Source organism: Crinia signifera, chromosome 4 (assembly GCF_055691185.1).
Source record: "Crinia signifera chromosome 4, ASM5569118v1, whole genome shotgun sequence".
NCBI lineage: Eukaryota > Metazoa > Chordata > Amphibia > Anura > Myobatrachidae > Crinia > Crinia signifera.
This window is the reverse complement of record NC_139220.1, coordinates 334,620,518-334,647,345: the sequence shown is the minus strand read 5'-3', so window position 1 is coordinate 334,647,345 and position 26,828 is coordinate 334,620,518. Positions and strand designations below refer to the sequence as shown.

The 26,828-nt window shown below is 42.4% G+C and overlaps 1 protein-coding gene across 1 annotated transcript; it reads left to right on the top strand.

The window, feature by feature from the left end:
- Nucleotides 1-26,828, top strand: LOC146073517 (uncharacterized). The gene is made up of 8 exons (XM_083180694.1): nt 1-104; nt 181-280; nt 562-687; nt 924-1,031; nt 1,216-1,434; nt 1,638-1,676; nt 1,894-2,743; nt 26,825-26,828. The coding sequence occupies exons 1-8, from the start codon at nt 99-101 to the stop codon at nt 26,826-26,828; spliced, it is 1,452 nt and encodes a 483-aa protein (XP_083036820.1). The 5' UTR covers nt 1-98.

The following is a 26,828-nucleotide window of genomic DNA, read 5'->3' as shown; positions in this document are numbered from 1 at the left end:
CGCAAATTTCGTTATGTTTGCTTATAGTTATCTTTTATTATCAACAGTGATTGTTGTAGAAATTGACTTTGAACTTAAGCTATCAACAAAACATCAACATGCAGGTGTGTATATGATATTTACAATAGTTTAACAATATCTTATTGTATTGTTATTTCAACTTATTATTATTTATTACAGAGAAAGGAATACAAAACCATTAATGCAAATAAAATAAGTCTCAGAGATTTTCAAGAGTTACCCAGCTTCCAACAGCCGTCAAATGAGCAGACAAATACATGTAAGTTTACAGATCAAAGACACAGTGTTGTTGTTAGGGCATGATTTGTTAAGGCACAGGGGGCTATTGACGGTGGTTATAAATGTTACTCTGTTGGTGTTAATTATTATTACCAGGCTCAGATGTGTTAGTCACAGGTTCTGTTAAGACAAGCGCCCTATTGGTATTAATGTTACACGTGTTGATTGTATTTTTCGTTCTACAAAATTGTTGTGTTAATTTTTATTTTATTTTTTTATGTATATATTATTTTTTATTAAATTGTTAATCCCATAAATCAGTTTCAGATGTCACAAATGACGCATCTGAAGTTGGATCATATGGTTCGGATTTCACAGTCGGTCCGGATCTGACGACATTCGAAAACCCATACGCAGCATACTCTGATTTGTCCGAATCGCAAAAATGTAGGTGTTCATAAGCCGTCAAAAAATGTGATGTATGTTAAAAAAATGTGATATATTATTATTTCCAAAAATATGTCTCTCTCTCTCTCTCACGCTATCTCGCGCGAACTCTCACGTTCTCACTCATATATATATATATATATATATATATATATATATATATATATATATATATATCCTGTTATATTCATTTTTATACCGCCTGTGATATTAATGTGTTATTTGTTCTCTGTTAGTATCGCCGATTATGTCGAAATCTGATGCAGAACACATAATGGATGATCTCTGGAATTTACCATCGGCAAAACACTATAAACAGCTATACCAGACCCCGGCTATACAAGGTGAATTTTGACGATTGGCTAGTGATGTTTTTATAATGTGTTTTTGTGTTAAATGTTGCATATCGTCGCAAAATCATGAATAGTGTCCACAGGAGTTGTTGTTATCATGACTTAAATGACGTTTTTTTTTTTTTTTTTCGCAAGTCAGCGAATGTGTCGTTAATTGATAATATATGTATTACAGATGACATAGCTAGCCGGTATGAACCTACGGTACCTAGGGCCGATACGTGTGAAGCGGGACCATCCGGATACAGAGAACCGACAGCGGGTGTTGGATCAAACGCCAAACAACCCAACAGCGCATTGGCTAAAGGAGCAAAAAGAGCCCAGATCAGCGATCAAGCTTTCTGGTCATTGTTTAAAGGAACCATGCCGGCGCAAACCTTTGACAAATACCCGTGTATGTTTATTTATTTGGTTTCTTATATAGCACAACATTTACCACTGTTCTTTACAAATGGAAACCACAGGTATTAAACAGCCTGTGTAGACGTAAGCCGACAAGGAAGGTGGGGGGGTTGGGAGGTGATCCTGAAGTTGTTATAATGCGACTGTCTTTGTGGCCGCGTATGTGTAACTAAAACGGTGTGATTTTTATTACAGTAGGAACCACGCCGATGGAAAGATCTGGCAAATATTCAGGTGTGTAATGTAATGTTTATTTATTTAGTTTCTTATATAGGACCGCGTTCATCATTGTTCTTTACAAATGGATACCACAGGTATTAAACAGACTGTGTAGATGCAAACCGACATGGATGGGGTGGGTGTTTTGGGAGGCGGGTCTGAAGGTGTTATAAAGCGGTTGTCTTAGTGTCCGCGAATGTGTAACTAAAACGTTGTTATTTTTTATTTACAGCGGATCCGCGACGATTCGCAAAAATGATAGCCGCGGCCGGGGTTGCTCAACCACTCAATGCTGAAATGGATGGGGGTGAATCAGCTAAAACGGTGATCGACCCACAACGTCAAGAAAATGTATCAAGGGCCGAGATCATGGCCACCGAGCGCGACGATTTCAAGCCAAGCAAGCGGAGAATTACAAAAAGTCGAGCCGGTCAAGAAAACAAGGCCGATTTATCAGACCTTAAAAGAAGATTGAAATATTCGGAAGGTAGACCCATGAGAAAAAGAATTGCATTACAAACAGTGCCAACCGTGAGTAATGTGGATTACCCGCACGCATTTACAACACCTGCAACACCTACTGAATCCGACATTGACATTGCCGGTAATACAAAGACTGTGAAGACTCGTAAAACTTTACGACTGTCAAGAGAGAGATACACGCCGCTGACGGATGATGATGTCATCGTGATTTCAGACACGCAGGAACATCATACTGCAGAAACGCAAAGCGTAGTCAGTAACACGCCTGCAGATACATTATCCGCTAATGATGAGGACTTAAATGGGCAAACATTTTTTATCACCCCTAGTGAAGAGTCAGTCTCAGATACACCACAGAATGATGATGAGGCTGTAACATCTGTAGCCGGAATCCCTGATAAAGTAATGGGTGATGATTACACAAAACTACCCAGTGTTTTTACCACGGTCGGCGAGGCAACCGCATCGGGCGGTGCGGATGCCCCGCCGACCGTGGTATCGACAGACATAGTTGATGGGGGTCAGAATGTGGAACAATTAGGACAAGATGCGGAAATACAATACTACGCGGTCATGGGGAGGATGCCTGAGCATATAGGGTACATGCGTAGAAATGTCAATACCCTGTTGAACCGTATAAAAGATGAGCTTTATGGTTCAAAAAAGAAGCCAGAGATCATTAAAGAACTTGTAGAAATGTACATGAATGTAACATCAAATCATATAGCAGAGACCGTGAGGACTAGGGATTTTATTAAAGCGAACATGTATCATTTTGCCGAGATAATTGAAACGGATCCGTGACTAGGCATGGTGGGTTATGGGTTGAAACGTAATTTACATGTGTGTAAAAAAGCCCCAAGAATTAAAGCAAATGTACCGTGCAAAATCTCACACTTATTTCGCCGTTCGAAAATAAAACAGGCTTTAAAATGCATATACAGGCTGAGAAAGCGTAAACAACACAGGGTGCGAGGCACACCCCCAACCCCGTGTGCACAGGCTGACAAATCGCCGGACCAACCATCACCGGGTGACGCTGCGTCACCTGACAATGTTGAACACCCCGCAACGCCCAGGCATAATGACATAGATGGGAGTGCGCCACCCGGTGATGGTGAAGGTCGGCGAGATGTGTACTTAGAAGCGGTTAACAGGTATGAGCGACACCATCCTAATTTCAGAGCTATTGAGTATCATAATCATTTTCAATTTGTTAATTTGGAAAGAGTTACATCATTTGCAGAGGGTGTTGAAGCCGTACACAACGCTATACAGGTTATGATTGATGAATTCATGGTTGGTGTTGACCCTAATGATCGTGTACAGTTAAGATTGGAGGGGGGTGGTTTACACAACGCCATCTACTCACACCGAAAGCCGCAAGAATCATTAGACGCTGTCAGTTTCTTGAATCAAATTACAAACACTCTTCAAAGTAACGCTGAATTCTTATTAGGCACGGGTTTAAGGTTTGTGATCACTGTTTTTAGAAATAGAGCGGGTGGGGCCCTAACTGGTCGCGGCCTTAGACGCATTCCATACAGCTTAATTATAGAAAGGCGCAGAAGACACCTGTATGATTTCAACAATACGCACAATTATTTGTGCTTTGCGGCATCGATCTGCAAACTTCTGGATAAAGGTAATGCCACAGACGCTGAAATACACGATCGGGCGCTTCAAATTCATAAGGATTTGAAACTATCGATCGATAAAGCAGTCAGCTTTAGCGACGTTGTTGTTTTTGAAAAACACTTAAAAACAAAAATTACAATATTATATCATAATAATCGTTCTTGGCATTACTATTCTTCAGATTCGCGCTACGGTGATACCCTGTATGTATTATATCACGATTCACACTATTATGGCCTGATTAATATCTGCGCATTTCTCGGATCGAGATTTTTCTGTTCCTTCTGTAATCAAACTTATGAGCGCAAAAATAGCCACGATTGTCTTTTCTTTTGTAAGGCTTGTCACAGACAAGCGTGCGCTGATGATGGGGCTTCCGCATTAAGATGTTCGGTTTGTAGGGTGTTTTGCAGATCGCGTGAATGTTTAGAGGAGCACAAATCCTTAGCTTTAGATCGCAAAATATCCTGTCTTGAACATGTTTATTGCGACAGGTGTTGTCTCTACCGTCGCAGGTCTCATGAGTGTCAGGGGCTAAAGTGTTCTACTTGCAAGGCATATGTTGATGGGTTTGCGGATCATTTGTGTTACATACACCCCATCAAAGCGGAAGAACCCACCACCAAATACATCTTTTTTGATTTCGAATGCATGCAGGAGACAGGTATACATATACCAAACTACTGTTACGCTCTCACATTAATGGGTGAGAAATCCTGGGAGTTTAAGGGCAAAGGTTGTATCGATGATTTTGTAAAGACGTTCATGAAACCAAAATTTGCGCATTACACATTCATAGCCCATAACGCTGGGCGGTATGATGCGTATTTTGTATTGAACAAGATCATCAAAGAACGGTATACAGTATCCCTCATCTCTAATGGCGGAAACATAATGTGTATCACAATAAAAGATCTGAAGATTAGGTTTATAGACTCTCTCAATTTTCTCCCCATGAAATTGAGCAGATTTCCAAAGGCCATGGGATTTGATGGCGTTAAAGGTCATTTCCCGCATTTTTTTAACACAGCCGATAACCAAAATTACATAGGGGGCATGCCCTCAATAGAATATTTTGGCCTACAACACATGATGCCTGAGGAGGCCGCTGATGTTACAGAGTGGTACGAAAAAAACAAACACAAGGCGTTTAATTTTCAAAAAGAATTAATACGATATTGTAAAGAGGATGTCAGAATATTGCAAAAAGGGTGCGCAGCTTTCAGATCAGCCGTTATAGCCATGACAGAACAGGAGTTTGTAATAGCGGCAGAGAAAAAAGATGTAGCCGTTAAACGTCACGTTGATCCATTCCAACTGACGACTTTAGCGTCGGTTTGTATGGCTATGTATCGTTGTAAATATTTACAGGCAAACACATTGGCTCTTGTACCGGGTGATAACTATCACAAGACCCAGAAGCGTTACTCAACACCGGCCATACAGTGGTTAATGTACATAGAACACAAAGAAGGTGTGAGTATAAGACACGCTTTACAAGGTGGTGAGAAGAAAGTCGGCAGATACAGTCTGGACGGTTACGCCGTGATTAACGGCGTGCCAACAGCTTATGAATTCCAGGGGTGTTTTTATCACGGTTGTGACAACTGTTACAAAGCCGATGATGAAAACAATCTGACTAAAACAACCTACGGTCAACTGCGGCACAAGACACAGTTAAGGATACATTTCCTTAAACGGTGTGGATTTCAGATAAGGGAGATGTGGGGGTGTGAGTGGAAGAAAATGAGGGAGACTGATGAGGAGCTTCAGGTTTTTCTGAAAGGTTTGGAAATCCCTGACCCCTTGGATCCTCGTGATGGTCTTTATGGCGGCCGCACTAACGCCATAAAACTTTATCACAAGACAGAGTGCGATGAAAAAATACACTATTTTGACTTTACTAGCCTATACCCATTTGTCAACAAGACCAAAACATATCCTATACGTCACCCACGCATCATTTATAAGGACTTTGATGATGTCACAAAGTATTTCGGTTTTGTTAAATTAAAAATTAATCCTCCGCGAGGCCTTTTCTTTCCAGTTTTACCGGTTAAAATGAATGGCAAGTTAATGTTTCCGCTGTGCCGCACATGCGCCGAATCTGGACAGTGTGAGCCGTGTGTTCATGACTCAGAAAACCGCGCCCTAACCGGTACATGGTGCACAGTGGAGATAAATCTTGCTATAGAAAAGGGGTACAAAGTGTGTAAAATCTATGAGGTGTGGCATTTTGATGAGAGATCTGATGATTTGTTTTCAGGTTACATTAAAACACACCTCAGAGATAAACAGGAGGCTTCTGGTTACCCTGATTGGTGTACAGACTCTGTGAAACAACAAGAGTACATAGACGCGTATCAAAAAAATGAGGGCATAGCTTTAAGACACGAACACATAAATGTCAACCCCGCCAAAAGACAAATTTCTAAATTGTTTTTAAACTCATTATGGGGTAAATTTGGTCAACGTAGCAACATGCCCAATACTTGTCTAGTGACAGATCCTGATAAGCTTTTTGAATATGCCTTTCAACCACACTATGAGGTGTCTGCTTTAGACTTCATAGACTCAGAAACTGTTATGGTCAACTGGAAATACGCCAAAGACCATTATACCAGGTCTTCAACAACAAATATATTTATAGCTGCATTTACCACAGCGCACGCCCGCGTCGAGTTGTACAACCTATTGGATAGATTACAAGATAGATGTCTGTATCACGATACAGATTCTGTAATTTTTGTCAGCAGGCCCGGTGACTGGAATCCGCCATTAGGCGATTATCTAGGGGAGTTGACCAGCGAACTACCAGCTGGTACGCATATAACAGAGTTTGTTTCAGCCGGCCCCAAGTCATACGGCTATAGACTAAGCAACGGCAAGACGAGCCTCAAGGTCAAAGGTATAACGTTGAATGTTTGTAATGAGCAGCACGTTAACTTTGACAGTCTGAAAGAACTGGTCTTAGATTATCCTTTAAACCCCAAAGGCGAGGATCAGAAAAAAATTGTGACCAGGCAGCCCGGTATAGTACGTGTGAAAAAGTACTGGCAGATTGAAACCCGTATGCTGCAGAAAACGCAAAAGTGCGTTTACACTAAACGTAACCTCACGGATAATTTTACAACCCTACCATTTGGTTATTAAGATGGATATCCGTTTTCAACACCCCTTCTCCTGTATTTTAGCCGGGCCCTCCAATTCGGGGAAAAGTTATTTTGTGAAAACGCTAATACAACACGCATCCACACATATGACGCATGTACCTGATAATATTGTTTGGTTTTACACCTGTTGGCAACCGATATATGACCAACTTCTGAGTGCTCACCCTGGTATGCGTTTTATAGAGGGGTTGCCCGAGTCATTTAGCGACGACCAGCTTTTTCCCCCTGATAAGATTAATTTAACGGTGATAGATGACTTGATGGATGCAGCGAGTAATAATTCTGAGGTTGAGAAAGCGTTCACAAAGTATGTGCACCATCGTAATCTCAGTGTCATGTACCTTGTGCAAAACATATTTTGTCAAGGTAGAAAGAGCAGGACTATACATTTAAACACAAAATATATGGTCCTGTTTAAAAACCCCAGGGATAAAATGCAGGTTAGCATTCTGGCTAGACAAATGTACCCATCAAAATATCGTTTTTTTCTTGAAGCCTATGAGTCCGCTACGGAGCCACCATACGGTTATTTACTGGTTGATTTAAGAAACAATGCCCTTGATGATTATCGTTTACGAAGCGGTTTATTTCCCCCCGACACACCAGTAGCTTATGTTGTTAAGAAGCGGGGTTCTAAATAGCTATAACCGCGCATCCTATAGTCATTCATTACCACTTCTAACAGCTGTGAACATGTCGACCAGGATAAGGCGTAATTGGGCCCTTTTAAAAACCCTCATTAAAGCCAAACCGGCCCAAAGAAACGCTATATTATCCAACGCTTCAAACGATTTGGTGACAGCCATATGTGAGATTGCTCTCAATACGCTTAAAGGTAAAATACCCCTGTCACAGCGCCAGTTGAACTACCTTAAAAAGAAGAGGTCCCTTATAAAATCGCTTTGTAATAAGAAATGCGCCATTGGGAAAAAGAAGAGGTTGGTGAAACAGTCGGGTGGGTTTATCGGATCGTTGCTAGGATTTGCTATTCCATTAATTACCGGACTACTGTCTAATCGGTGATGGAATACGCTGAGAAAATGTATCTGGTCCCCCAGCAACAGATAGACCGTTTAAACAACAAACCAACCAGCGATGATATACGCAAAACAGCCACGCAAAGCCTAGATGCTGAGATCATAAGTATACTACATAATAATGCTTTATCAGAGTATGAAAAGGCAAAACGCTACACAGCTGTGTTACAGAGATACCTGGTGTTGAGTAAACAAACTGATAGAGAAATGTCAACTTTAACGCTTTTATCACCCGGTGCAAATGCTGTTGAGGATACAACTAACCCTACACAAGACGATGCTACCGACGCTGTTTACCACGATGTCTTGAACAGTGTTAATGCGCGGTATAAAAAGAACTGTGAAATACTAATGAGTAAAATGGTTCGCTCTAAAGACATTGCGAATTGGGACCGCAAGGGTGTGTTTATGTATAAAGGCGTCACAGTGCCAGGATCCAATGTGTTAGACTTGATAAGGGGTATCACGCAAAATCACAGCGTGACGAGTCATAAAATGCCTAACGGCTGGATTGAATTTATGCGCGCTATGGCTGAGTTGAATATCCCGTCCACTGTAGTTGGTAATGCATCAAACAGATTACAGTTAGATCGCTTAAAAGCTGAAATCTACGATGATGAAATTGGCAATGTTAATATAGCCTCCCCAATACACAACATTAAAAAAAGTCGTATAAATGTTTTAAATTCCCCCGGGTTAACAACGCCACACGGATACTTACTACCGAGGAAAAGATCCGTAAATCTGTTTCAGGATTCGCAGTGGTTGAACCTTTAACATATAACTAATTTATAATGTTTTTATACAATGTATTTTTGTGTGTTTAATTTGTACGATGACGTTTAATTTGTATTGTATCATGTATTTAGTGTATTGTTTTAACTGTAAAGTTTATCGTGTTATTCGTGATTATTTTGCTGTAAATACATTTTGTCTGTACCAATAAAATATGATTATGATTTATAAAATGCTGTTTTGTTCTTTGATTCTAACCAGATTGTCTGCAAAAATATGCAATCACACGATATAAAGTTCAATAAGCAAGATTTTTTAATAGAAAGTAACCATAAGCGATGTACATACAGCATTTCAATCACAACATTAGTTACAAGTTACACAAGCAATTTTGTATTACACATTATTTTTATCAAACACATGTTGGTTACTGGTGACACAGGACTGTATACAGTTACCCGTATATCGACTCAAACAATGACTTCTAGGGAGACGTCTTACAAAGTTTGATACATAGCGATCATTACGTTTTGTATCAAAACTAAAACGGGCCAACACATCTGTATATTTGTAATTTTTACACATGAAAAATATAAAGTATATACAATATTGTCCACAAACGGTACTGTTAAAACCTTGCAACTGCTTATTTTGGTGGTAAATTCTTTTTGAATTTGAGTTTAAAAAATTTATTATGGCCTTTGGGAATAGGGGGTTGTCAGGTTCTAAACCGTAAGAGTCCAAAAAGTAACACTCGCGCTGGTTGTTAAAATAAACGGCCAACCAATGCTCCCCCGGTTGGGCGCTGGTGTGTGTGTTGATTACAAACGCGCAGGGGTATTGCGATAGTTTACCGCTCGGAAGCATATCACACGGGTAGGTCCCTTTAAAAAACAGACGCGTCACCGGATTAGCGTACAGTATACAATTTATCTGTAATGTGTTCATATCGCTGATGGGGTGATGAATATTGGTAAATATACGATAAATATAAAAATTATTTATTTCATTTATAGATAATCATACAACACATCGCGCCGCTGGTTGATCTCGATGATATTATCAAATAATGCGTATATTATTATGTTGACTGTCCGGTCTAGTGCTCCTGCAAACCGGAATTCAGCTCGTAGATTTCCGGTTCTGATTAGAGACAGATGCTCCGCGCATTCCTGTTCAGGCGACAGATCAAAAGCAAATAGTGTGTAGCCGTTGAGGTACTCTTCACGGTCAATTAGTATACCCGAATCTGATTTCTGCTTATTTGTGATCTGAATGAGCGACATATACTCGCGAACCGCATTACCGTGTTCAAAGTCTGGTTGAAATGGTTTGGCCGGATGCGGTGTTCCATCCAGGTATAGGGATGCGAAGTTTACATTTTTATGTTCAAACCGTAGAGGGTTTTTGTCATAGGCTCCTGAAAACGCTTCATTATCTACAAAAGCGGCTATAACGGTTTTTGGCACCTGTCCTAAAAACAGATTTTCTAAATTAAATACGCGACTCCCCGTCGGTATGCTATAGATCTTCATGCCCACTCTATCGATCGCATATTTGGCGTTGGTGGTCAGTAAGGCCTGGGCGTGTCCAATCCGGACTGCGGGTGAGACCTGAACCCTTTTCACAAACAGGGACGCTGCAACAATCTGAATTTTAAAGGCCTCCGCTTCAGCAGACATTAAGCAGAAAGCATCTTTGTTTCTGATAAGTTTTATCTTCAAGTCCACGGCGTTCAATATTAGTTTATGTTGATGAAAAAGGTCACAGTGTAGCGGCCCCAATAATTCAACCGTTCGACTTTGTGCCGTTGTTCTTGCCCTTTTTATAAACCCTGTGTTTACACCATCCAGGGTTCTTGTGTTGTGTTCTCCAGCCACATCTTTGTAGAATAATCCAGTTGTGTGTTTTGTGGATAACGCATCTGAGCTATAATTCAGTATGGTCTCTATGTAGGCCCTATAAGCGTAAAGATTATTGGACTGCGATATGAGCCTATCGCCCAAAGTGACATCAACCTGGCTAAATAAAGTTGCTATGGGGTAATTAATAAGAGCGACCTTGGCGTCTTGAGGTATAGCAGTGTTATCAGGCCGTACGATCTTGCAGGTCACGTACAGCAACGTGTTGTTCAGATCGTAGTAGTGTTCCCCGCTGGCCGCTATGTAGAATTCAAGCGGCGCGGTCTCGGATAATGCCGCCAAAGGTTGAACTTCGACGTAGAGGCTTTTCTCTACGCTGGTCTGCGTCGGTGGTACGTCAAAAAGATCAAGTTCAGATTTTGCGCATTCCATGGATTCATTGTGTATGAAAGACATGCTTAAAAAATATCACCGACCCTTCGCTTCGGTTTCCTTTTTTTAATTAAGCCGCGTCTGCTCCGTTTTTTGTTTAAAAGGGGTCTGCACCATGTCGGAAGTCGTATTGCCCGCTTCCGTTTATTTTTAGCCGCCCCTTTCCTGGCATAGATTAAACCTGATCCATCTTGCTTCGCTTGATTTGCGTCGTGTATTTTGCTCACAACCGCCGCTGTGGCTTGTCCGATGACGTCTTTCGCGATGTTGCGTGCTGCATTCTTCACGTGGGGCTTTGCTATCGCCAGCCCTCTTCGGAAAAGCGGTACCGCTTTTCTGAACAGGCTTCGAAAAATTCCACCTAAACCGCACCCGTACATATACGCGCTGCCGTGAAAACCGGGTAATCCATTACCGGCCTGTGTTTTATAATATTGCGCGTAGAGCCCCGGGTCACCATAATTTTTAACGGCCACCATTGTCTTTAATAAAATTCGGATTTGCGGCGTCTGAAATGTAGTTTCACGTTCGCTTTCCCAAACTTGAATGACATGTTTTCGTTCTGATCATTCTTTATCTCTATGGCTATAGTGTCAAAATGCGTCTTGCACAACGGAACATAATCGGGCTTCTCATACCGTATAGTGACCATCTCGTTGTTACGGCCCTTTATTTCAACGGTGCGCAACAACGGAACATAACTATCACCGACCCTCTGATGTTCGATAATATCTGTGTACACGAAGAGCGTATATTGCCCTCCGCTGATGTCGGCGCACGGTTTTAAAAACTTAGTTTTCGGGTATAACCCCAGTATTCTCGACAATTTAGGACCTGCTGAGATGTTGTACATCGCCTTGTTGTCGATGATTATCTCTCGTTCAAGCGGATCGTACAATAGTTTTAAACCATCCAGTTTATGTCGGTCAATTTCAGCGTTGAAAGAAAACAGTAACGCCCCGATGGTTTCATAAAACCCCGGTTTAACGCAAACCCTCGTTACTGTACCGCTCGTCCCATCCCACTTTGTTATTTTCAACACACAATCACGCACATCGATTGTATTCCAGGTGTGTGGGTATTGTATTTCTGTAAGAGCTACTTCCCAATCTCCACTTAAGTCTATAGGCCTTGCTAACTTTGTGGTATAGTCAGAAATCTTATTTTGTGGAAATGTATCGGCTGAGGCGTTACTCGGCAATGTTATGTAGAAGGGTTTGTCATCCATCTTCCTCTTTGTTTATATATCTTTTATCTCCGATGCAGCGACCCAACTGTTAAATTTTGTGGGGTAACCACGCCACTTGACTAATACGTGTTTCCTCCCTCTAACCGTCTTATTTTTTAAAATCTTCTCCACTTTGTAAATCCTATTATAGTTTTTCGGTATACTTTGAAGTTCTTCGGGGTAAAAACTACCCGTTATAGCCTCCCCGTAGAGATCCTCCAATGTGTAAAGCGGATTAAGTCCTTTAGTGTTCACGCCGCGTATTACAAATATTTCCTCAGAAAAACTCTGTTCGTAACCTTTCTGAAATATATCCTTATATTTTGAGATACGAACGTGGTCCCCGACCGCTAAACAAGCCTTTGTTTTCTTACTTCTAAAGTAATCGCCATATATCGTCTTGAAGACATCCAGCGCATTAGAGCCATCCACCTCATTCGGCGCCCGCTTAATCGTTCTATGGTATGTGTTATTATAACTGGTAATGAACGCTTGTAAAACGTCTATATATCGGTATGTATTATTCGCCGTGAAATATCGCCACATTCGTGTTTTTAAAGTCCTATTGAAGCGTTCTATAACGGCTGCTTTCACATCATTATTGGTTGTGAAATGTTGTATACCATATTTTTCTAACAACTTTTTTAGGACTTTGTTTAGAAACTCTTTACCATTATCGGTTTGTAGTTTCCGCGGTACGTCCCCCTGTTGGAATAATTATAAATTAGTGGTAAATTTGGGTCGATACAGTCTGTGTTTTTTTGTGAAAAATACCAAAATATCGTGAAAAAATGGAAAATTTAGCGATTTGCAAAATGTTAAATTTTCTGCTTGTGAGACAAATAATCTTACCACTCAAAATAGTGAATAACTAACATAGACCATATGTCTACTTTATGTTGACATCATTATTTCAACTTCCTTTTAATTTTTTGGGACACTAGGAGGCTTACAATATGAATAGCAAATTCTCAAATTTTCAAGAAAATTTCAAACACTGATTTTTTTAGGGACCAGTTCAGTTCTGATGTGACTTTGAGGGACTTGTATGTGAGACACCCCCATAAATGATGCCATTTCAAAAACTGCACCCCTCACAGTATTCAAAACAGCATTTTGGAAGTTTGTTAACCCTTTAGGTGTTTCACAGGAATTAAAACAAAGTGTAGGTGAAATTTCAAAATTTCTTTTTTTTTGCAGATTTGCAATTTTAATACATTTTTCTAAGGAACACAGTACATTTTACTAGAGAAATGTGACTGAAAATTGATTCCCCCAATTCTTTTGTTTTCATAAATATCCTATATGTGGCCCTAGTGTGCACGGTGACCAAACCACAGGCTTCATAATAGAAGGAGCACCTACTTGATTTTGGAGCCTCCTTTTTATGAGATTATTTTTTAGGCACCATGTAGGTTTCTAGGCACCATAAGATGCTAAAAGTTAGGAACCCCCCCACAAGTGACCCCATTTTGCAAACTACACCCCTCAGGGAATTCATCTAGGGGTATAGTGTACATTTCAAACCCCCAGGGGTTTCACCAATTGTGGTACAACTGGGCAGTGAAAATGAAAAATTATTTTTTTTACACAAAAATACAGTTCTGGCTCCAAATTTGTCATTTTCAGAAGGTATGAAGGAGACAAAGCACCCCAAAATCTGTGCCCCAATTTCTCCCGAGTACGGCAATGCCTCACATGTGACCAAAAAATACCAGTTGGGTGCATGGCAGGACTCAGAAGGGAAGGAGTGATTTTTGGATTTTGCAGCTCAGATTCTGGTGGAATTTTGGTGGGTGCTATGTCGCATTAGCAAGACCCCCAAAGCACCAATACAGTGGAACCCCCCCACAAGTCACCCCATTTTGAAAACTACACCCCTCAGGGAATTCATCTAGGGGTATAGTGTACATTTCAAACCCCCAGGGGTTTCACCAATTTTGATACAAGTGGGCAGTGAAAATGAAAAATTACATTTTTTTACACAAAAATGCAGTTCTGGCTCAAAATTTTTCATTTTCAGAAGGTATGAAGGAGAAAAAGCACCCCAAAATCTGTGCCCCAATTTCTCCCGAGTACGGCAATGCCTCACATGTGACCAAAAAATACCAGTTGGGTGCATGGCAGGACTCAGAAGGGAAGGAGTGATTTTTGGATTTTGCAGCACAGATTCTGGTGGAATGAATGGTGGGTGCTATGTTGCACCAATACAGTGGAACCCCCCCACAAGTCACCCCATTTTGCAAAGTACACCCCTCAGGGAATTCATCTAGGGGTATAGTGTACATTTCAAACCCCCAGGGGTTTCACCAATTTTGATACAAGTGGGCAGTGAAAATGAAAAATTACATTTTTTTACACAAAAATGCAGTTCTGGCTCAAAATTTTTCATTTTCAGAAGGTATGAAGGAGAAAAAGCACCCCAAAATATGTGCCCCAATTTCTCCCGAGTACGGAAATGCCTCACATGTGACCAAAAAATACCAGTTGGGTGCATGGCAGGACTCAGAACGGAAGGAGTGATTTTTGGATTTTGCGGCTCAGATTCTGGTGGAATTTTGGTGGGTGCTATGTCGCATTAGCAAGACCCCCCAAGCACCAATACAGTGGAACCCCCCCACAAGTCACCCCATTTTGAAAACTACACCCCTCAGGGAATTCATCTAGGGGTATAGTGTACATTTCAAACCCCCAGGGGTTTCACCAATTTTGATACAAGTGGGCAGTGAAAATGAAAAATTACATTTTTTACACAAAAATGCAGTTCTGGCTCGAAATTTTTCATTTTCAGAAGGTATGAAGGAGAAAAAGCACCCCAAAATCTGTGCCCCAATTTCTCCCGAGTACGACAATGCCTCACATGTGACCAAAAAATACCAGTTGGGTGCATGGCAGGACTCAGAACGGAAGGAGTGATTTTTGGATTTTGCAGCTCAGATTCTGGTGGAATTTTGGTGGGTGCTATGTCGCATTAGCAAGACCCCCCAAGCACCAATACAGTGGAACCCCCCCACAAGTCACCCCATTTTGAAAACTACACCCCTCAGGGAATTCATCTAGGGGTATAGTGTACATTTCAAACCCCCAGGGGTTTCACCAATTTTGATACAAGTGGGCAGTGAAAATGAAAAATTACATTTTTTTACACAAAAATGCAGTTCTGGCTCAAAATTTTTCATTTTCAGAAGGTATGAAGGAGAAAAAGCACCCCAAAATCTGTGCCCCAATTTCTCCCGAGTACGGAAATGCCTCACATGTGACCAAAAAATACCAGTTGGGTGCATGGCAGGACTCAGAACGGAAGGAGTGATTTTTGGATTTTGCAGCACAGATTTTGGTGGAATGAATGGTGGGTGCTATGTTGCACCAATACAGTGGAACCCCCCCACAAGTCACCCCATTTTGCAAAGTACACCCCTCAGGGAATTCATCTAGGGGTATAGTGTACATTTCAAACCCCCAGGGGTTTCACCAATTTTGATACAAGTGGGCAGTGAAAATGAAAAATTACATTTTTTTACACAAAAATGCAGTTCTGGCTCAAAATTTTTCATTTTCAGAAGGTATGAAGGAGACAAAGCACCCCAATATCTGTGCCCCAATTTCTCCCGAGTACGGCAATGCCTCACATGTGACCAAAAAATACCATTTGGGTGCATGGCAGGACTCAGAAGGGAAGGAGTGATTTTTGGATTTTGCAGCTCAGATTCTGGTGGAATGTTGGTGGGTGCTATGTGGCATTAGCAAGACCCCCCAAGCACCAATACAGTGGAACCCCCCCACAAGTCACCCCATTTTGCAAACTACACCCCTCAGGGAATTCATCTAGGGGTATAGTGTACATTTCAAACCCCCAGGGGTTTCACCAATTTTGATACAAGTGGGCAGTGAACATGAAAAATTACATTTTTTACACAAAAATGCAGTTCTGGCTCAAAATTTTTCATTTTCAGAAGGTATGAAGGAGAAAAAGCACCCCAAAATCTGTGCCCCAATTTCTCCCGAGTACGGCAATGCCTCACATGTGACCAAAAAATACCAGTTGGGTGCATGGCAGGACTCAAAAGGGAAGGAGTGATTTTTGGATTTTGCAGCTCAGATTCTGGTGGAATTTTGGTGGGTGCTATGTCGCATTAGCAAGACCCCCCAAGCACCAATACAGTGGAACCCCCCCACAAGTGACCCCATTTTGCAAACTACACCCCTCAGGGAATTCATCTAGGGGTATAGTGTACATTTCAAACCCCCAGGGGTTTCACCAATTTTGATACAAGTGGGCAGTGAACATGAAAAATTACATTTTTTACACAAAAATGCAGTTCTGGCTCAAAATTTTTCATTTTCAGAAGGTATGAAGGAGAAAAAGCACCCCAAAATCTGTGCCCCAATTTCTCCCGAGTACGGCAATGCCTCACATGTGACCAAAAAATACCAGTTGGGTGCATGGCAGGACTCAGAAGGGAAGGAGTGATTTTTGGATTTTGCAGCACAGATTCTGGTGGAATGAATGGTGGGTGCTATGTTGCACCAATACAGTGGAACCCCCCCACAAGTCACCCCATTTTGCAAACTACACCCCTCAGGGAATTCATCTAGCGGTATAGTGTACATTTCAAACCCCCAGGGGTTTCACCAATTTTGATACAAGTGGGCAGTGAAAATGAAAAATTACATTTTTTTACACAAAAATGCAGTTCTGGCTCAAAATTTTTCATTTTCAGAAGGAATGAAGGAGACAAAGCACCCCAAAATCTGTGCCCCAATTTCTCCCGAGTACGGCAATGCCTCATGTGTGACCAAAAAGTGGCAGGACTCAGAAGGGAAGGAGTGATATTTGGATTTTGCAGCACAAATTCTGGTGGAATGATGGTGGGTGCTATGTCGCATTAGCAAGACCCCCAAAGCACCAATACAGTGGAACCCCCCCACAAGTGACCCCATTTTGCAAACTACACCCCTCAGGGAATTCATCTAGGGGTATAGTGTACATTTCAAACCCCCAGGGGTTTCACCAATTTTGATAAAACTGGGCAGTGAACATGAAAAATTACATTTTTTTACACAAAAATGCAGTTCTGGCTCAAAATTTTTCATTTTCACAAGGAATGAAGGAGACAAAGCACCCCAAAATCTGTGCCCCAATTTCTCCCGAGTACGGCAATGCCTCACATGTGACCAAAAAATACCAGTTGGGTGCATGGCAGGACTCAGAAGGGAAGGAGTGATTTTTGGATTTTGCGGCTCAGATTCTGGTGGAATGAATGGTTGGTGCTATGTGGCATTAGCAAGACCCCCGAAGCACGGTGAAATTATGAACCTAATATTCCATAGATGTGTGGTATATTTTAAAACACTCCTTTATACATAGGCCGGGTTTGTCGGGGCAAGTGTCACACTGGAAAATAGTTTGCTTTCTTATTCCCTTTTTATAGCAAACTTTGCACCTTTTTTGTGTCCTGCCCTTTTTTCCAGTGGAGGGGATTTCATCAGGAAAATGCTGCCCTGGTACAATACGGGGGCCAGTACTAGAAGTACTGGGGCCCTCTGCCTGCTGGTTCCCAAATATTAGGCCCTTTATGACTTCCTCTTGAAAGTGCATAAATGTCCCCCTCTGGCCGGTAGAACGGAATAGCACGTAAGCATTATACAGTGCCATCTGGATGATATACACGGCCACCTTCTTGTACCAGATTTTTGTTTTCCACAGGGCACTGTACGGCTTCAGTACCTGATCTGAAAGATCCACTCCGCCCATGTACCTATTGTAATCCAGGATACAATTAGGTTTGGAGGTGTGGGTACTGGTACCTCGTACAGGGACGGAGGTGGTACTGTCTCCGTGAATTGTTGTCAGTATAAGGACATCCCTCTTGTCCTTATATTTGACCAACAACATATTTTCGTTGCATATTCCCCTGCTTTCACCCCTTCTCATTACTTGGGCAATGTGCGTTTTTGGGAGGCCTCTTTGGTTCTTGCGCACAGTACCGCAAGCTGCTGTACCTCTTGAACCAAGGGCCTTAAACAGGGGGATGCTAGTGTAAAAGTTATCCACATAGAGGTGATAACCTTTATCCAGGAAGGGGTGCACTAAATCCCAGACAATTTTCCCACTAACACCTACGAGGGAGGGGGGGCATTCTGGCGGTTGAATTCTTGAATCCTTCCCTTCATAAACCCTAAACCTGTGGGTGTACCCTGAGGTGCTTTCACACAGTTTATACATTTTTATGCCATACCTTGCCCTCTTACTGGGAAGGTACTGGCGGAATTTAACCCTTCTTTTAAAATGTATAAGGGACTCGTCGATACAAATAAATTTTTCAGGGATGTACACCTCTTCAAATTTGGCACTGAAATGATCAATGACCGGCCTGACTTTGAATAGCCGGTCAAAGGTGGGATCATCTCTGGGTGGGCACTGTGCATTATCGGTGTAATGTATAAATTTAAGAATTGTCTCAAATCGAGTCCGGGGCATGGCCATACGGTAAAATGGAGTACTGTACAGAACATCTGTACTCCAATATTGCCTAATTTCTGGCTTTTTTACTATGCCCATATGAAACACCAGACCCCAAAACGTCATCATCTCTACTGCATCTACAGGGGTCCACCTAGCAAATGATGACGTGGGGTTTTGAGCAATAAACTGCTGGGCATATAAATTAGTTTGGTCCACCATTAAATTTATAAAATCATCAGAGAAAAATAATTTGAAAAAGTCAATTTCTCTGAGACCTGTGGAATCAAATTGGATTCCTGGCATGGCCAAAAACTCAGGAACCTGGGGCTCAAAATTGTCTGGTGGTGGGGTCCATACTAGATCAATTATTGGGGGGGGAATCTCAGCTGATCTACGGGGGCGTCTTTGAGGGGGTCCCTCATCACCAGAGGAGGAAGAGGAGCTTAAGACGAATCCTTCAAATTCCCCGCTTGCATCACTGCCTGTGTCAGAGTCAGAGGCAAGCATGGCATATGCCTCCTCCACTGAATACATTCTCCTGGATGACTGGGAGGACATTTGGGAGGACATTTGGGAGGACATTTGGGAGGACATTTGGGATGCCATTTTTATTTTTGTGTTACTGGTAGTGAAATGTTTCAACACGTGTATAGTGTAGGGGGGGGTACAAACTTTATTTCAATCCGGGGGGTATGTAGTGTGTATGTGGTGCAGAAAAAAAAAAATACTTTATACCAATAAAAAAAAAAAAATGAAGGGGTTAAAAATAAAAAATTGAAGGGGTTAAAAAAAAAAAAAAAAGGTCCTGCGCCAAAAATTGAGCACAGATGTTGGTCAGTAACGTCTGTCACTGAACAGCGCTCAAAGGCAACAGGAATCTGATCAAAAAAAAAAAAAAAATTGATCAACCCTGTGCCGAAAAAGCTGATCAGTGATGTACGTCACTGATCGGCGCACAGTGGCCACAGGACACCCACAAAATCAGTGTGTGTAAAAAAAAAATTAAAAAAAGACCCCACAGCACTCACAAAAAAAAAAAAAGGTGATCAGTGATGCGACACTGATTACCAGTGAGGGACAGCAGGTGCACAACCTTTGGTGCAACTGACAGTGCAACTGGCAGCAACTGACAGGTATATATATAAAAAAAAAACCTCTGCGCCCCCAAAAAGTTGCTGATCAGCACAGATATACTGATCAGCACAAAAGGGGGGGTAGCAGACACAAAATATACACTCTCTATCACTCTCTGTCACTATCTCTCTCTATCTCTCTATCTCTCACTATCTCTCACTATCTATCACTCTAGGACACTGCAGCAGCAGCACTGACAGTTATATGTATAAAAAAAAACTGCACCCCCAAAAAGGGGGGGTAGCAGACACAAAATATACACTCTCTATCACTCTCTGTCACTATCTCTCTCTATCTCTCTATCTCTCACTATCTATCACTATCTATCACTCTATGACACTGCAGCAGCAGCACTGACAGTTATATATATAAAATAAAACCCCTGCACCCCCAAAAAGGGGGGGTAGCAGACACAAATCTCTCTATCTCTCTACCTCTCACTATCTATCACTATCTATCACTATCTATCACTGTATGACACTGCAGCAGCAGCACTGACAGTTATATATATATAGAAAACCCCTGCACCCCCAAAAAGGGGGGGTAGCAGACACAAAATATAGCTCTCTCTGTCACTATCTCTCTATCTCTCTCTATCTCTCTCTATCTCTCTCTCTATCTCTCTATCTCTCTATCACACTGCAGCAGCAGCAGGAAGTCTCAGGAAGTCAGATCCAGGAAGCGTCCAGCACGCTACAAGCAGTGATAAGGTGATCAGGTAAGGTATTTGCAAGGATCAGGTAAGTATTAGCAAGGATCAGGTCGGTATTCACGGCAGGCAGGCACGGTGACCGTTCTGCACGCTATTCCAGACCGGAATGGCGTCTGCAGCGCAGTCACCGTCAGTTTAAATGTCGCGCCTTGGCTGTGATTGGTCCGTGGGTCCCACGGACCAATCACAGCCTTGGGGGCAGGTGGGGTGAGGGTGGGGTGAGGTGTCATCGTCACCGATGACCCCCTCATGCCCCCTGACGCCCGGCGGTGATTGACACCTGTGTTACCGAGCGTCCGATTCGCTGGTAACACAGGAAAACGCTGTGAATGGCTGTTCACACTGAACAGCCAATCACAGCGATCGCCGACGGGGGGGCGACATCGCAGCCCCCCCTGGGCATGCAGGGACATGTCTGCTGTCAGGGACAGCAGACATCGTCCCTCTGTCACTGCGTCTCGAGACGCAGTGACAGTTTAAACTCATGACGTACATTTATGCCATGTGTCGGGAAGTACCTCCCGGCCATGACGTAAATGTACGTCAAATGTCGGGAAGGGGTTAAAAAGTCTACGCACGGCCGTCATCTGGCGTCTCTGACAAACATGGGCGCTATTACACATGCCTCCTGAAGTTTTTATGCAAACTTAAAGTAGCAGTGGGATTACGCAACCAGGTTTAGTAATATATTTGTATTAAGACGTTGTAAGATTTGTATTAAGACTATGAGGAGGGTACATTATGTATAGCCTTTATTTAGGAGATATTAAGTCTACAGTATGTATCTTACACAATTGTTTGTACTGTATGTATTGTTTGTATTATGAACTTCATACATTGTCTTTTTCTGATTGTATCTAATTAAGGGGTCCCCGTAACACTCAGAATCTGATTGGTTGCTGTAGGCATTAGCACCTCTTTTCATTTATAGAATCTTTACCCCCAGAGTGGAGCTACAGCCTACCAGACTGTGGGGCCGATTCAGACTTGTTCGTTGGGGTCCAAATCCGTCCCCGTGTTCAATGTGATTTGCGCATGAGCGATGATCTGCTTTGGTGAGTTTCACAGTCGCCGAGCTGGTCGCTGCAGGAGGGATGGTCAGGGGGAGGCAGGAGGGGAACACCCAACGTTTTATGGGTGTCCCCATAAACACGCTAAGCGTTCCCTGCTCAGGGCAGGTGGCGGACATCACATGACATTAGCGCCCAGACCATTTTTGCCGATCTGCAGCGGCCGGAATAAAAGTGAACTTAGACTTTTATTACCGAAGGTGAGAGAAATCATCCGATGTGTGCGATCATCGAATCATTTCTCTCCCGTTCGGCCGCAAGTGAAGGGGATTGGGACACTGGGTTGGGGGGAGGGCAGACATTCGGCAGGGCAGAGTTTACCTGTTCGCTAGGCTGCAAACATATGCAGCCTAGCGAACAGGTCTGAATCGGGCTCTGTGTATCGTTTGTAACCATTACTCTCGGTTATACGGTATATGAAGCGGTGGAGTTGCAGAGGGGAGCCGTTTATATTGGAACTGTGAAAATGGAGTTGTCATGTTTTGGTCTAAAGTAATAGAAGTTACACTGAGGCCCTTATTCTAGTTCACTCTTTCTGACAAAATCCTTCTTAGATGGACAAAACCATGTGCACTGCAGGGGGGCAGATGTAACATGTGCAGAGAGAATTAGATTTGGGTGAGTTATTTTGTTTCTGTGCAGGGTAAATACTGACTGCTTTATTTTTACACTGCAATATAGATCTCACTTTGAAGTAAAACCCCACCCAAATCTAATTCTCTCTGCACAAGTAACATCTGCCCCACCCACAGTGCACATGGTTTTGTCCATCTAAGAAGGATTTTGTCAGAAAGAGTGAACTAGAATAAGGGCCTAATTCGGAAAAACCAATGGTCATTATCGTGGTATCCAATTAGTGGCCAAAAATGTACACACAATGCCCTTTTCTGGGGGCAGGCTGAGCTTTGTGTAGCAATGGGACATTGTTGTGGAAATAGCTGAGACTATTTAATAAAACTATTAGTTAAAAAAATTTGAAATATTAAACATTTTAAACTGGAGGAACACTTATTCCACCTAATGGCGGTACCTGCAGCAATTGACCAATGCATCCCTGGATAGCAAATGTGGGTGATGCAGGTAGATCCCCAGTCCCCAGAAGAATTGGTCGAGAAATTTTGGGGCATTGCAGCAAATGCCCAAGCCTCTTGTTTTTTTTTTGCCAAAACTTATGCCAAGTCTCAAACTGGGATTGTCTGGGAACCACTCAGGCCTGACATTGAAAAACCCCATTGATAAAGGGGTGAACCTGAGGCTGGCTAAGCTGGCATGTTTTGAATTTGGGGAGTCTGGACACATCCAGATGGAGTTCCCAACATTGTCAGAGTCTATGGACTGCTCCCTAGCCCAGGACTTGGGACCAAAAAATGGAGAATCTATGAAACAGCGCTACAGTAGGTTTCTATTATAACAAATTTATTACAAATGAATTAAAACAATACATGAATAAAATATCACGAAGTGTATTTCATATGAGAATTCTCAAAAAACATGATATGGGGAATGTAAAATGAAGAATGGATTCCAGCTAGTATTCAGAGAGTCAATTGTTATCCCAAGAACCCCATGGAATGTATATTTACCAGAAACTGTGGATGTCCATGATTGAATAAGGGCTTATACAAGGTCCCGGTGATTGCCCAGTTGTGGATGCCAATATTAATACTCCAATTTGGAATGGTGCAGTTTTGTGGTATAACTATACCCAACTTGAGTCCTGCAGAGTGGAGTCACCAATGAGGTCCAAAGTGATCCCACCCGGACCAGTTTTTTTGCCATCACTTTGGACCTCATTGGTGACTCCACCGAGCCCGAGGCGCGATGAGTGGACGCAGAATACATGTAAAGTAATCCGCTGCACTCGATACGCTTCGGGCTCGGTGTCTCGCCACACTAAATAGAATCAACTCCACGCCGACGTAGATGGTAGGGGTATGAAAAAGTCGGAGGACGTGTTCCGCCACCCCGAAGCGTGGATAGTGGGGGGTGTGTATGTTATACAATGATATTATTGTATAGGTAATGTCATGGCATCGCACACCCTATAAAATCGCAGGCGATCGCATGCGATTTTACAGGCGGTGCGATGAGATGCGATCCCCTGGGGGCACACAGAGCAGTGAATAAATTACATGAACAAATCGCATCGCATTGCACGGCACTAAAATGGCCCTTGCGATGCGATGCGATTTCCCTACGTTTGCGTACATAGAAAATCTGGGCGCCGATCTAGGAAACAAGTACCATTTATTTTTCTTATTTTTACACAAAGAAGCATCGCAAGGATCTGACTGATCTGTGCAATCTGCCTGATCTGTGCAATGCTTTAAGCCTCATCAGTATTTGGCATCGTAAAATGCGGATCCGGAGAATATGGCAGCTTAGTAAAATTGCCGTATTCTCGGCCGATTACGGCCAATCTCATTTGTACCCATTCATACATGGGATCGTCTGTAATCGGCCTTCTTAGTAAATTTACATTTAGGCGAGGTGTGTTAAAACTGAAATCTACTTTGCAGTGTAAGAATAAAGCAGACAGTATTTACCCTGCACAGAAACAATAAAACTCATCCAAATCCAACTCTCACCTGTTACATCTGTCCCATCTGCAGTGCAGCATGTTTTTTTCCATTTTGAGAACAAATTTGTCCTGTTATCAGCGATACTGCAAATTGCTCATTTTGTTGTGCTCCTTTTTTTAATTCGCTCCCAACCCTAAATCAGGCCCAGGAAGAGATAGACCAGAACCTTTTGCTATATGCCAAAGTGCTACTTAGCTATTGCTGAGTGTGAGAGGCCGGAGGTCCCCAAACATGGCCCTCAAGGCACCCCAACAGTCCAGGTTTTAAGTATATCTGAGGCTCAATGGTTAATCAAATTGACTAATGACGTCACCTGTGGTCAAGCATGGATATACTTATTACCTGGACCGTTGGGGGGCCATATGGACCGCATTTGGGAACCTCTGGTCTATGCCTTGCTATGGATAATGAGAAATAGTTCATTAGAGTGTGGAGGTTGGAGGTCTAATGAGCAACAGCCGTAAAAACATATTCTCTCTCTTCTGTCTTCGTTATAACGCCCATGGTGTCCTGTCTCTGTCCTGTCTCTGTCGGGAATCTAAAAATAAATATATAAAAAAAGAGTTTACAAATTGAAGTCAAAGCAGAAAACATGCAATGCAGCGCATGAAGGCAGGAAATACAACTTGTACAGTAGCTGAAAATTGCGAGAACATAAATATTTGGCATTGAAATGAAACCGTGTAATCTGCAGAGTTATATATTGAGCTAAGTCTGGTCACCATTCTAAGTGTCATTAACAATGGGGTGAATGGGATTACAGTTCCAGACCCCCCACACAAAAAGTGGGGGCCTGTTGTTGGGGTAGCCTGAAGATTACCAGATTTAGTTGGTTTAGTTAGATTTAGCTGTAGTTGCAATTTATATTTACTTATTTTCCCACTTTTACTGTACTTTGCCTACATATTGCTTGCCACACCCAGAGAGTACTGACCACACCTACATAGCACTGGTCACGCCTACAAAGCACTGGCCACACCTACCTAGCACTGGCCACACCTACATAGCACTGGTCACATCTACATAGTACTGAAAACACCCACACATCATTGGCCACACCCATACATCATTGGCCACACCCAGAAAGAGCTGGTCATATATCCTAAGCTCTTCATGATAAGACATTTATCATGTACAGCACCAAGCCTATGGTGATCTGTCTTAAATGCTGAGTCTTTTCCCAGGGTCATTTTAGGAACCACCCTTGCCACTCCTGGAACACCGGCCTAGTCTGACTGATCCACTTCTGCCACTGTGCATTACCTCCAACCAGAGGTTAAAGTATGTAACCCCCATTGGCATCACCAATCTCCTGACCTGCTTCCTCCTTTTCCTCCCATTCGACTTCATGAACTATGTCATACAGTAAAACAAATACATATGCTCGATTGAATTACTATGGTCATCCAGCTGTATCTCTAAATAGCAAGCCTCAAAAACCAGCATGCACCTTATACAATGATTATAGTCAGGGAAAGTATCATCCCAGTGCTCCCCAACATTTTGCCCATTTCTAAACTCTGCTTCATCTCCTCAGTAAGTGAGAGATCTACACGTTTCACTCCTGCCTCAAACAGCTCTAGTACAGCTCCAAGTCCCAGCTGTATTGCCACAATGCAGGGCATCAGATTGTAACTCTGAGTCATCAGCTTGCTCAGCATGTGCACCAGACTTCCTAGCTACAGTAGCTCTAGTGCAATCAACCTAACAAGCTGCCACTGGTGATCAGTAGAGTCAGAAGAAAAAAAATTATATTGGTGCTAGACTTGGGAGGGGAAACAACAATAGTCAATGGCTCATTCAGTACTCACTAACTTCAAAGGGACCTTAGACTGCCAACTCCTCAACATCATGTGGAGGCTGGTCATCAACTTTTTCCTGATTGCTGGTCCTACCACTTGGAGCAGCGGTATCAGAAGGCAAGGAGTCATCTGAAAGAATGGCAGGCACATTAAGCTTGGGCAAGGGTAAAATAACAGAGGGTTGGGAGGGGGGACAGGAACATGGGGTTAAAAGTGGAGCAACAGAAGTCAAGGAGAACACAGGTGACTAGAAACCAGAACTCAAAGAGGGGTCAGCAGAAGGAGAAGAAACCACCCCATTGGTCAGAAAGCCAGCACCACTGACAACCTCCTCTTGAAAAGACAGGAGCAGAAAACAATCTACAAAGAACTACAATTAATCAAAAATACAACCAATTGATAAATAAATAATTTTTATGTAAATAAAAGTGATATCACTCAATGGACATTATTATACATACATAAACAATTATACACTTAAATGAAAGGTTTAAAAAAGGGTAAACCTCTCTTGTAGGATGGATGATGGAGCTCAAGGGATCTCAAGGCTCTATAGTGAACAGACCAATAGAAGATGGATGTAATTGGCCAAGATGGCTAATATTGGTATCACTGTTTGTGGATGGTTTACGAAATTTGCATGGAGATCACAGGTCCTGATCCGATGCTGCTGGAGGAATCTGTGTAGTAATAGTTGTATATGGACTGTTAGTTGGTGCCCAAGGTCCTCTCTGGTGGTATGGCGCCCCCAATTGCCGCTGGAGGATAATGGTCAATTTTGATGCAATAATGGAATTGTCCTCTTTCAGGTAA

Bases quoted from the DNA above. Each gene is read 5' to 3' on its own strand.
- LOC146073517 (XM_083180694.1), top strand. The intron at 1,435-1,637 runs GTATGTTTATTT...TTTTTATTACAG, and splicing joins AACCTTTGACAAATACCCGT to TAGGAACCACGCCGATGGAA. The intron at 1,677-1,893 runs GTGTGTAATGTA...TTTTATTTACAG, and splicing joins AAGATCTGGCAAATATTCAG to CGGATCCGCGACGATTCGCA.